The 13120-nt window shown below is 48.2% G+C and overlaps 1 protein-coding gene across 16 annotated transcripts in view; it reads right to left on the reverse strand.

The window, feature by feature from the left end:
* The window catches only part of ZMYND8 (zinc finger MYND-type containing 8), a 108488-nt gene extending 95849 nt beyond the window's left edge, over positions 1–12639 (reverse strand). For 7 of the 16 annotated variants that reach the window (XM_006202451.4, XM_006202447.4, XM_006202445.4 and 4 more), the window contains exons 1-3: positions 12572–12639; positions 11655–11888; positions 2773–2843 (exon numbers count right to left, since the gene is read on the reverse strand). In XM_006202451.4, the coding sequence (XP_006202513.1) occupies positions 2773–2843; positions 11655–11668 (85 nt within the window). In that variant the 5' untranslated portion in view covers positions 11669–11888; positions 12572–12639. Of the gene's footprint in view, positions 1–2772; positions 2844–3825; positions 4104–10434; positions 10505–11654; positions 11889–12571 lie in introns of those variants that run through there. The other 9 variants (XM_031687746.2, XM_031687743.2, XM_072944342.1 and 6 more) reach the window with 6 other exon arrangements.
* Positions 12640–13120: the final 481 nt, after the last annotated feature.

Consider the following 13120-nt stretch of genomic DNA (forward strand, 5'->3'; position numbering starts at 1 on the left):
CCTTCCAGAAGCCCGTAACTCCAGCCTGCCCCAGTGCAATCAAACCCCAATGGAAGATCACCCTACAAAGTACCTGACCGGTTCTCCTCCAAACTATCAAGGCCATCGAAAACAAGGAAAGTCTAAGAAACTACCGCAGCCGAGAGAAGTCAAAGGAGACATGATAACTAAGCATCCTGAGGGATTCCGGGTGGGATTCTGGAACAGAAAAGGGTAGAAACTAAGGAAATCTGAACAAAGCACGAACCTGAGTTAGTAATAATAACACGTCAACACTGATTCATTAATTGTGACAAACGGATCATAACAATGTACAATGTTCATAATAGGGGGAAAACTGTGTGTGTGTGTGTGTGTGTGTGTGTGTGTGTGTGTAGGTGGGGGGGGGGTGATACAGGAACATTTTGTACTATCTTCACAACTTACCCGGAAATCTAAAACTGCTCTAAAATTAGAAGTTTGTTTTTTTTTTAATGTAACAGAAAATGATGGAATGGCTCCTGTGGACTGGGTGGCCGCCAGAGGCCTCTCTGAGGAGCCCCATCTGAGATGAATCTGAGAGATGAGAAAATCTGCAGCAGGACCCAGAGTAGCGTGTTCCCAGTAAAGGGCCCCCCCCCAGGAGGGAGCAGAGGGGAAGGAGGCTGGAGAGCTCCAGTGGGGTCAGGGAGAGAACCAGTCCAGGGCACAGAACGTCCCAAGGTAAACAAAGCTGAAGGAAGTTGAAGGGGTCAGGCCAGGCAGGTAGGTCCCAGTGACTTCAGACTGGAGGCTGAGGGCCCTGGAAGGTCAGCAGAAGGACTCAGCAAGACATGTTTTTCCCAGATCACCCTGGCCCTGACGGCTGTCAGAGAGAATGGGGGTGGGGCAGATAAGAAAGAGGGACCATGGGGTGAAGAGCCAGGAGAATCTAAGGGGTCTGGAAGAAGAAGCAAGATCTCCACACTCAAGGGGAAGAGAAGAAGGATCTTCACACGCAGAGGGCAGGGCCTGAGCAAGGCAGGCCCCACCCAGTGGTCAGTCCCCAGTGTTGACCCTTTGGAAGAAGTCTCCACGCCGGGGCTCCAGGGCATTCCAGGCACCAAGGGCTCAGGAAGAAGCACCTCCTTGGATGCAGAGCCTTGGTATGGTTTGCTCCCCTCCTACACTTAACTACCTGGGAGACATAACCACTAGGAGCCTCAGTTTCCTCATCTGCAAAATGGGAACACCACCTCCCACCTCTTCCCAGCTAAAAAAAGGCTCCTGGATCCTGTAAGTACAGCCTTCATACATGCCACCAGCAAAGGGTTATTTTTCACAAGAGAAGCCCAAGGTAGAAGGAATCTTAGAATCTAATGCGATACCCAACTTTACAGCTAAGAAAACAGAGCAGCAGAGACAGAAAGTGTCAAGTGGGTGGCAGAGCAAGGACAAAGCCCCGGCTCCCGGCCCCCATGCTCTGGGCTCACTCCACACCTTCTGACCACAACATGGGGCTGGAACGTGCTTCCCCATCAGCAACTGTCTCCTCAAAACATCTCTTCAGGAAGGTTCTTTCCTTGTTCAGACTCCCCCATGGCTCAGGTGCTGCTGGCCAGCACGGGCTGCTGAGTGGGGGCTGTGGTGAAGGGGCAGCCACCCTCTGACTGGGCTCTCCCTCCCTCCCAATGTCCTTCCCCCCAACTCCCCCAGGCACAGACCACCCACCAGGCCTGGCCTCCCCACCTGAGATGCATCCCCTCCTCCCAGAACCAGGCCCAGCCCCCTGGTATGCCAGGCTCCCACAACAGCCAGCACCCGCATCCCAGGTCCCAGCCGCCACTATCTGACCCTCATCTTTGCACCAAATGACATGCTGTCTTACAAAAATCCTCCAAAAGCTCTGTTGGATTCAACCGCTTTATGGAGCCACTTTTTGTGACGCTCTGAGCAAGATGGGACTCTCTGGCAGAGTCCATAGTGTCCCTCTCTCTAGCCCTCCTGCCTCCCCTAGAACCCACGGCCATGTGTGCTCAGAGCAGGCACTCAGTGACTTGTCGAAGGAATGACAGCGCCGTGGTACAACCATTAAGTTTGAGGATGAGCACTTTCGTCAACCAAAGCGGTGAAAAAACCCTCCAGCAGCTCATTTCTAAAAGCACCCAGAAGGCCCACGTGGGTAACTGCTTCCTTGTGGGAAACCTCGTCCAGTCTCACAGGGGTCAAACAAAAAGTACCAACCCCTCCATCAGAAGATTTTAAGGAGTTCTAATACAAGAGATTCTGAATAGAAGCAGACACCACATTTACTGTAATTTGCAAAATTGCGTCCTACATGCAAACATGGGCCCCAGCATTCCAGGAAGTCCTAACATTTCCTTTTTATCTCAATGAAGTGGGTCAACTTCGTTCCACCTCTGCGATTCCAAAGAGGCCTGTTATTAAAATCAGAAACCTAGCAGCAGCTGGCGACTCTAGTGGCTTCTAGAACATGCTTTATTTAAATTGATTCCTGAAAGTCACCCTGCAGAGAGGTAGCTGGCCGCCCTCGGTCATGACACACACGCAAAATTCACTCTCGGGACAATTCCCCGACAGATCAGAACACCTACACGGACACGCAAGGGAAAGATCAAAAGGAGATTTCTCTATAAATTAGGTTCATCCATCAAAGAGGTGCCACATCTCAAAATCGGAGGAGTGTTGCAACCTTGGCTCGTAAGCCACACTTCACTGCACCACCACCACAAGAAAAAGAAATTCCAATTTCCTCCTCTGCTCTGGAATAGACGATACAAGGTTTTTACTCACCTTTGGAGCGAGTAGAGATATCCATGCCCTCTACCACCTCCTGTTCTGTTTTTATTTCCTCTTCAGCCAAGCTGAAACAGAGCAAATTACGTTCACGTTTAGGGAGACTGAGAACTTGCCCCACAGGGGCAGTTATTTTGAAGTTCTAACAACAAACCCACCTTTTTAAGACAATCCCCCATCTTTATGCAGGGGTAGGAGGAAAGAAACCCACACCTGATTTCAAACAAAATGGTCAGATCCCTAAGGAGTTATTTTTTAAACACTAGGCTGTTCTTTCTTTAAGTCAAATTACTACGCCACTTGTCATCTTGTCGGAGGATACAAAAAAGCTTTTTTTTTTTTTTTGAGACACACAATTGCCATCTGCCCCTGTGGACCAATGAGAAACCAGCCTTCACGTAAATAAGTTTCTCATTGTTAACACCGGGTTCAGGTTGGAGGTGGTTTTCTGGGTACCCGTTTCTGATCTCTGAGTTCTGCAAGGCAAAGAGTATTTCCCCAGACCACCCCGCTGAATCTTACAATTTCCCGATGAGGCAGGAACATGAAAAAAAGATACACGTTAAATTACAAAGTAGAAAAATATGCCCAGGCTAGAAGCAAAAGGCCTGGTGTCAAAACGTTCCAACCACCAGCATTTAGCCCAGGAACTAGGATTGGGGTGTCCACACTCCGAACCGCCTGCATGTTTCCTCTCTGTAGCAGGCATGGCTTAAAGAAAAGCATTCAGCACTCTTTTGAGCTGTGACTAATTATCGCCACCCCCCCCAACCACAAAAGTGGAATGAGGAAGGATTATTTAAAGGACAGGCTGGGAGTTAGGGGGTGGGGAGAGAAGCAGGGAAAACAGGCCCCTTGGCTGGGCCGTCCACCAGAAGCTCCTCTCCCTCTCTCTGTTGGAACTCCCTGCTGAACAGAGTGCAGGCCATTTCGTATCTCCCACACACATACCTCCCCGGCCAAGCCAGGAAAGTTCTGCTTTTCTAAGTGCCAACTCTTTGAAGTGCTGCAACTTCCCAAGTATTTGGCTGACAACAAAGTGACAAGAACCTGCATAATTCCTCTAGGTGCAACTCCATCGGACTGTGGTTCAACAAGAAGAAATGGGCGCATCACCAACTGAGATGGCTGAAACTTTCCATTTGGAAGACTCAAAAACCAGGACAGGAGGGGGACTGGGTCAGAGAGGAAGAGTTAGAATGTCCCCTCTGTGCTTCGTGGCCTGGGACTGTGACGAGACAAAAGTTAAGTCTGAAAAGGCCTGGAACCTCAGGGTCAGATGGAGATGTGTTTAGGCGAATTCCATGTTTGCTGGGGGAACCAGATAGAAAGGATGAGAGCTCAGAATTAAGTCAGAAGAACTTGGAGGCCTCAAACTTAACTAGTCCCAGCAGAGAGAAGAAAGGCAGTTTAGTTTTAAATCAGAATAATAACACATTTAGCTCTCCAATAGTGAATCCCGTTGACAATTTCATCCACACTGCGTCTGTAGAGAAAGCCTGGGACACAATCACCGAAGGAACAACTGACATGTTGTCACAAATGGTTTTCATCAGAAGAAAGCGCCTCTGAAATTTAAACACGTAGCTAACATGCAATAACATGGTGATTTGTGGAAGGTGATTTTAGCACTAACACTTTTGACTCCAACTTAAGAGGCAAACATTCTCCACTCAGAAACACACCCTGCCTGCAACATACACAGCCTGTCCAAATGGATACTGCCAATCATTTCTTGCTTGGGGTGACTGGAAATACATTTTAACAAAAAGCCCCCTGCAGCTCCTTCAGAGAAGGGGAGAGGGGTAGATGGCCAGCTTCAAAAGAACTCAAAGCAATCTTGATCTTTCTAGCAACTAGAATTCTGTTTCCCTCTCTAGCATGAAGTCTGTGAAATCCTAAACTTCTTGAAACCGATCCCATATTTTGAGGGATGGAGAAAAAACGCTCTTCTGGGTCCAACCAAAATGTTCGGTGGTGAAAGGAACAATTACGAAGAACAGAGCCCCCCAAACCCACTCGAAGGATTTCTGCAGGGAGGAAAACATTCAAAGGTGTATTGATCACAGAGGAGGGCTCCATTCAAGGGAACAATTATTTGGCTTGTAACAGCCTAGAGGAGCTGAATACTTCAGGCAGGAAAGCAGCTGAGAGGCTAAGGAAATGCAAACTAGTTAGGTGGTGGCTATTTGCTGCTGAGTTTAAGAGAATCAATCCTGGAGCAGAAAAGAAGGAAAAGAAAGTGAAGCTGTTTTATCTTTCCAAGTATTACAAGTAGGCACTATAATCACCTAACTTTAGCAATAGCACCACCAGCTTTAGCCAAGGATTTGAAGCACAACAATTTCAGAAAACCATCTTTTTCACAGATCAGCAAGCCATCCTTTCAAAGGGAACCCAATGCACACACGCGCGCTCACTCTCTCTCTCTCTCTCTCTCACACACACACACACACACACACACACACACACAATAACTTCTATTTGACTAAAGGAAATTGCAAAGTCTATGCATTTAAAGGAAAAAAAAAACTTCATTTACAAAAGCAAAGACCAGAATGCAAAATTAGTCATTTTGAACAGCCACATCTAAAGGGACTTCCTTTTTTTCTACACCACTGATCTCATGTTTTTTTTTTCCTTTCTGGTTTAGTGTTAAGTACTAGTATGTTATTAGGGGGAAAACTATGAATATTACATCAAAAGTGGTGGTGAGAAAAGATTTGTACCTGTCTGAATGCCCCCACAGAGCTTGGTCAATTTAGGTTAAGAACTGTTCAGTCATTTGGAGGAAAAAAAAAAAACAGTCAAATAATAATTGCTAAAAAGAAAAGGCAGCTGCATCTGGAGAAAAGACTTTGAACTCTTATCATTAACACATTGAAGTCTTAGAAAATACACAGCATCTTTCCCTCCATATCTGCTAGCTTCCAGCAACCCCGATTATTTAAATCAAAAACAATGGAACAAGCAGCCCTTGTTTCAAACTGACATTACTTTTTTTTTTTTTTAGGTCGCTGGGAAGGCTGGGGGCCAGCTAAAGGGAAGGGTAAAATTAGCTGAAAAAAAATCAACCACCTCTACCCACCCCCCCACCCCAACTGGAAAACACACCATCAACTAGCTGTATATACTGTATGTTCCCACCACCACCACCTCTTGAACTCACGTTTCCCCTAAGTCACTTGCCCCTGGATCTCGCAAACTGATAGATTTCAGGTAAAGAAGAAATAACAAGCGCCTGCAAATACAACCAAGACCATCCCGTCCCGTCCCAGGAAGAATAAAAAGGTTTCTCCCCCAATGCCTGAGCAAGGAAAACCTCTGCTTACTTCTTAACCTGCATGCACTGGAAAAGAGCAATTAAAAGTTGCAGATGAACTGCACCTCCAGGATGTTTTAAGCCTTCTGATTATTAATTCTGAAGACTCGAGGCAGGTCCGTAATTCCCAGGAATCCCATCCCCTCAACACTTCCAGGACAGAGAGAAGAGAAAAGAGATCTAGTTTGGACAGCAAAACGCCTGGAAACACAATGCCCAAATATTTCTTTTCCCCAAGTGCCCCTACTATTTGACTCTTAACCAAGAATACCTAACCCGTCTAGAACATATAACCAGCATGCACGAGACTCTGGTTCTACAGCTGAGGATCATCACACAGCAATTCAAGAATCATGCATCATCCGACAGGACTTTTCCTTCAGCTTTTTACTTTCATTCAAAATACCAAAACTGGTCCAGGCTGTAAGAAATAGTTAATCCCCAAGACACAACATCTTCCTCTTCCAGATCACAAAACAGTGAACATCAGAATCAAAAGCCATGCTTCCCTAAATCTGCAATTAATTTCTTTAAAAAAAATTGGGGGGAGGGGAGGGAATGGTTAGCAGCTTTATATAAGCACTCACCTAAAACAGGCAGAGTCATCGGTAGCTAAGCTATTTATGCAGGATTCTTAAAATGGCGTCTGGCAACACTGCCTCATTCCTGTGTTGAAGCTAAAATGGTAGCAGTTTGTTCAATAGCTGTAGCTCTTGCTTAAGCTGCCTTCTAGTTTCAAAGCCACCTTCCTAAATATCAAAACTAGGCAAAGCTCAACCAAAGGACACCAACAACCCAACGTTTAGAAGCTTAAAAAAAAAAATCTGCGATGACAGGGGGAGTTTGTGAAGTCACAGGTTCCTAAGGAAAACCCTTCCCTTTTAGCTCCTGAGCCTTCAACGTGAGGCTCTAAAATGAGGCCCCGTGGCCCTCGAATGAGGTGGGTGGGAGGTTAGCAAGAGGCAGCCCTGTGGCACAAACTGCAGACAGACAGGTGTCTGCGCAAACAACAAAAATGTTCAAAAGGAGCAGGCTGGGGAGGGGGAGAAAACCCACTCCCCCTTCTTGGGGGACCAGAAGCCAGCTCTGCATCCCTACCGCACAGGAGCCAGGTAGAATGCAAAGTGCTCCCAGGGCAGCAGGCATCTGAAAAGCCAGACTGCAGGGCTGCACCCCAGTCGGAGGCCACAGTGAAATAAAAAGGCTGTTTATTAAGTCTGAAAACGGCCACCAAACACCCAGCCAGTCCTAAGACAGTTAACATCAAGGAAAGACAATCCGCGTCTGCAGAGGAGAAACAACAGGAAAACAGTCCCTGAGCCAAGGCGCGGGATACTCACAAATTAGACTTTTGTCCACCCCCAACAGAGCCCTCAAAACTAACAATGGGTTTGGCCAGACCCGCTTTCACAGGCCGAACTAAGAGGCTCACGGTGGATCATGTAATTTACTGGTACAGGTCTGAGCATGGCCTCAGAACTCTTCTGGTGCTGCGGGTGGGGAGTTTCAAGGTGACTGTTTTGTAGCTTCAGGAGAGAAAGGAGGGCAGACGGCCCGAGGCTGTGCCAGGGTGAGGCCGGGCGGCTGGCTCCTGGCCGGTAGGTAGGTAATCTTGATGAGCAGGGACAGCCTGGCAGCCGGGCGAGCTGCAGCGCTGAAATGGCTCCTGCCTGCTTGTTTATCCATCAGCGGACTGGGGAGAAGGGGGAAGGGCAGCTCTAGCCTCAGCAACCTGAAGCCCAGGGTGAATCCTCCCCCGTTTGAGCCTGGAAGAGCCAGCCGGGGAGGGCTTCCACACAGATTCCCTTCCTCACTCTCTGCTGGGGGGGTCTGGGGGGGAACACTTCTGCCTGCGTCTTTCTTTTCAGGGTCAAACCAGAGGCACAGCCAGATCTAGGGCTTCCCAGCTGACAAATGTTTGTGGCCTCTTCCACAGGAGAGGGAAGGGGGAAAGGAGGCAGAAGAAACAAAGAGATCACACGTTTGAAGTGGTTGGATTTTGGAGGAAAAAACCTACCTTTGCTTTCAGGGTTTTCTGGGCTGCTGTCACCCCGCTTTTTAAAGAGTGACTCATTCCCCCTCACCACCTCCTATTTAAGACCTGAAGCCACTTCTCCACTGTTTTCCCAGGAAAAGAAAAGGGAGAATGTTTTGTTTAAAAGAAAAGGGTTAATAAGAAAGATAGAAAGATAGAGAAAGAAAGGCTATTGTTTTCATCCCTAATTTATAATCCAAGAGGCCTCGCTGTTTCTTTCTTTCTGACTCAAATCTTTGAGCTGTTAATTATAAAAGTAACTGGACTCAGCTCCAACAGGCTAACCATGTTCATGCGCAGCAATTAGAAAAACTCTGTAGAAAGTTTACTGAGTGATTATATATAATTAATTCCTAGTTACAGACGGAACACTGACCATTTTCTGGAGCTAATAAAGGCTGTTCCTCCCCCTCCCCCACATGAATGCCACTTAATTTCCCAAAGCAGAAAGTGAATCCATCCTGGAGGGTCTTGAAGGGGGGGAAAAAAAAAAGAGGGGAATCAAAAGCTCCAGTGTGTCTGTGTTTGTTCCTTGCAGCTGCGCATCCTCTTTGGGGACTGAGGAGGCAGAAGGAAAAGGAAAACAGCCCAACGTTCTGTTCCTCCCTCTGCAATTTACAAACGTGGCAGAGGGAACAGTCTACCTTGATGTAAAAAGGAAATGGGGGGGGGTGCCCCAGGCATGGAATGGAGGAGGCTCTTCAGCTCTGCAGACCTGCTTTTCCTAAAAGGAACAAAGATGGGAGAAATTTCCAGAAGGCCTGCTCTCAGGCCGGCCACTGCAATTGTCAATCTGTAACCTTTCCTCCAAGTCTATTGGTTCAAAAGCTGGAGAGAGGAACCCCATTGGGCTGCACTGTGAGCCAGCAATGCTGTCCCTACCTCGTCCTGCTGCAATGCAGACATTTACTTTTTTCCCCCTTTGGTGAAACTGGAAAATCATGCGACTTTGAACGCCATTAACTTTTTACAGACTCATGTTTGGTGGTGGCCACAGTACCAGAGACAAGGGGCTGGCTTGGTCCAGGGCTGGGAACTTGCTGGGGCCGCACATCTGAAAACAGATCTTGGCTTTGCAAACCTGTGGGAGCCATTTTAAGGTAAGCTTTTGGAGGACAAATGCCTTGCCCTTAGGTTCCCTTCCAGCCCAACAAATACACCATTATGCAAACACTGAAGGCACCAAACCGGGAGTCTTGTGATTAGATATTGCTTCTAAGGAGGCCACAAGAACCTCAATATGTAATTTCCATTTACAGCCAGGAGATAAGAACAAAGAAAACAGCTAAGTGTCTGAACTTTCTTGTGTGGGGCAGATAATGCAGAAGCAGTTCAGCTTTAAGTCTGTAACATCATTAACTGCCCATACTTTTACTCCAAGAAGCTGGCCTGTCTTACACAGACTTTTCTCAACTTAGACTTCGCTACATTTCTCACTTTTAAATGAGCCTTTTTCCCATTGGCACTAAAAGGTAGCTTGCTGGACACCACTTTAAAAGAAGAAAGATTATTGACTCCATAAAGTTGGCATAACACAGCAACTGAATATATTTCCAGCATTTACAGTGACGCTGGACTGGTCTCCAGGCTGGAAACTGCTGTGGAGAACTTCTAAGGAAATTCTGAAGCAAATGCTAAACAAGAGTCTACTTTTTTCACTCTGAAGTTCAAGCTACAGCATTAAGGTGGGGGGATGTAAAAAGTGAGAAACAAATCAGAAGCCAAGGCCAGCGTGCATACAGAGGTGTGAGTCAGGCTTGGTAAAGGGCTGGGTCTGGTGTGTACTGAGCCCTGAATCAGACCAAGTTTGGTGGTGGGTGGGATTTTACAGACATGGAAATATCCTAAAACAGAAGCACTGACACCACCCCCCACACACATACCACCACCCACAGCTCCGGCCCTCCCCGCCCCCGCCACCCATGCTTAAGGCTCTGTGACTCTAAGAACAGCACTGTCTTTACATTTCACAAGTAGCTCACCTACCCAGAGTTTGCTACCTAATATATCCAAACAAACCCAATTCAAGGTCTCCAGTCAAGTCACAATGAGCTGAACATTGCTTCCCTGTCTGAGGGCAAACAGGAAGTACACTCTTCAATCCTAGCTGCAGGTTATCAGGAAAAACAGTGGATTCAAACAATTACCTAAAATCAAGACACTATTAAAAAGCCCTTCTTGAGTTCCTGCTCATAAAAAGCCCCCAACGGCTGGAACCAAAGACCCCCTGTTACAAACCGACCCCGAATGTTCGCCAAACTCTTTATACATGGTCACAGAGGAAATGGATTGCTTTACTTACCCAAAACAAATGTTCAAGCAACCGTCTCATTTTTCCACAGTTAAGAGAGAACAGGCTGGCAGATTTGGGACTTGATCAAAAAGGAAATTTTTTTAAACAGTTACATGGGATTATTAAAAAACACACACACACAACAACAACACAACCCAACCACTGAATATGGAATGCTGTCATGAGCCACAGACGTGATTTTATTTCCTCTGCACTCTATCACACAGGAGGACAGAGGAGGATACAATGTAAAAGAGGGAAAGGAAAATGAAAACAAGGAGAAAAGATACATGAGTTCATTGAAAACCATGCAAGAGTAGAAAACTAAGGGATTCAAAAAAGAGTCCTCAGATTTATTGCAGGATCTTGTCCATCACCTCTCCCCCACCCACCACCACCACCTCCTACACTCCCCCCGCCCCCCATCCCCATCCCTCCTCCAAAAACTTCCTCCAAAGCCTCAAAAACACTTTCAGAAACATTTGCTGGCTGTAGGCTGGCTTGCAGAACACTCTGTATCAACAGAAGTCAGGAAAAAAAAAGGCTGAACAATGTAGTTTCAAGTGAAGAAGCCCTGTAGGAAAAGACCATGGGGAGACACCACCACCCACCTAGGCCCCAGGAGCTGGGATCTCTGCTAAGCACTGCTCTGCTGAGGGCCTGGTTCTTTTTCAAACACACGTCCTCTCTGGTCAGAGCTGAGTCCAGCCTTCCCAGCACCTCTTTGGAGAGGTAAACTTGCCTGCTTAGCTGGCTGCTATGAGCTCTCCTTGGAGAGGAGCCTGCTTGCTTACCTTCCATATTCTTCCCCCAGCAGGCATGAGAAGACAATAGTGCGGGGGGGGGGGGGGACGACTGCTCAGAGAGAGGGAGAGAGAGAGAGAGAGAGAGAGAGAGAGAAAGAGAGGAGGGAGGGGGGGGGAAAAAAACCTTCTTTTTTGGCAATACCAGGATCTGGCTTCACACTCTTCTAGAAACACCATGTCCTGGTGGAAGAAAAGGTGTGCCAGGCCCTTGCCAGTTTGCAAAATCAAGCTCTGGCTAATGGCTACTTAGCCATGTGACCCAAGAAAGCAAAAAAAAAAATTCTCTCTAAACAGTTCCAAGTTAACCTAAGTGCTGTGGGGGTGAGTGTGGCACGGCCAGCCACAGAGAAATCACACTGCTCGCCCACAATTCGGATGTCTCAGAGGGAGGGGGAGAAAAGATGGTTAAAAAGTCGAGCTTACCTCTGTGGATGCATTGTTAACACTGTGTAATGTCAATACTTATAAAACATGGAGGACAGGCTCCTAGTTCTCACAGAAAAAGGGTTTGGCACTTCGGCTGGATGATCTGGCCGCCTAATAAGAGCTCATCCCCGATTGGCTGACCCGGCAAATCGGAGTGTAAGGCGGCCCCGGATTGGCTGAAACACTTCCTGAGCGATTATCTTTGTGAGGCTCTGGTGAGCAAGAGCCATCCTGTGCATAGAAAAAGACAGGCTAAGCTAGGCCTTTTGCAGCAAGAAAAACTTAGGAAAGGGGCCCCCAGACGCCCTTCTCCCACACCCTGCCTAGATTTCCCGGCACGGCCAAACCCGTGCAGCCAGCCTGACCTGCTCCAGCAAAGCCTGAGGCCCGGAGGCCACAGGCAAGAGAGTTTTGGGGGTGAGCTGGAAAGGCTCACCCTCCTCTGCCCCCACGGAAGCGGCTCTCTGCTGGGAGGAAGGCTGGCCCTTTTCTAGAACCATCCAGCAGAATGTTCTCCCCCACCCCCAGGGAGGAAGTGAAGCTGAGGAGGGGGGGAGTGGAGGGCCAGGAAAACAGCCCAGGGGGCAAGAGAAAGAGGTTGGAGGCAGGCCTCTGAGGCAAAACAGACAGGCCAAGGGAGCTCCCCCTCCCCCCAAATCGCTCCAGAGCAGCCGGGGCTTCTCAGAGGGCAGAGGACTCAGGCTGCAAGGGGAGGAGGGGAACCGAGTGGTCAAGTTTGCAGAGTCATTGTCAAAATGCCTCCAGGACGAAGCAGGCCAGAGGGCCATTTACCCCGGCCCAGAATCTAACCTCTCACCGCCTCCCCCCCTCAGCCAGAACTCAAAGGAAAACCAAAAAGGGTTCCTGCCTCCCTGCCAGGATGCCAGGGCCCCCCCTCTCCCCTCCGTCCTTACCCTAAGAAAAGCCAAATGCGCTCCTAGCAGGCCACATGCCTAGATCTACAAACTTCCCTTCCCCTCCCGGCCCCCTCCCCCACCGCTGAGGCCTGCTAAACCTGTCAGTTAAACAAAAATCTGACTTCCGTATTAGTCTGCGATGGCTTCAGCTTCCTGCCTATTAACCCTCTCTCGGACTCTGGGCCTGGCTGGGAAAAACTAGGCCCTGAGATCGCAGAAAAGGCCTGTGGAAAAATACCAGCGGCAGCTCTCCCGGCAGATGCAGAAAGAGAGAGAGAGAGAGAGTGAGCTGCTGTCTCTCGCCTTGGCTTCCCAAGGAGGCGTGTACCTTCTGAATCCAGGGCACAGGCAGTGCCTCTCAGGCTGAGAAGCCATTTAAATCCAGAGGGAGAAAGAAAGATGTCAAACTCAGCCAGGGAACAAGAACCCCCATTATTAGGCAGGCCTACACCCACTGCTTCGCCCTTCCTGTCACAGTCATCCCTGGAGGGATGTTCTTGGGGAATTGGGCCCTCGGTGGGCAGACAAACCCCATGAGCTTTATAA

The sequence above is a fragment of the Vicugna pacos genome, chromosome 19 (genome assembly GCF_048564905.1).
Source record: "Vicugna pacos chromosome 19, VicPac4, whole genome shotgun sequence".
Taxonomy (NCBI): domain Eukaryota; kingdom Metazoa; phylum Chordata; class Mammalia; order Artiodactyla; family Camelidae; genus Vicugna; species Vicugna pacos.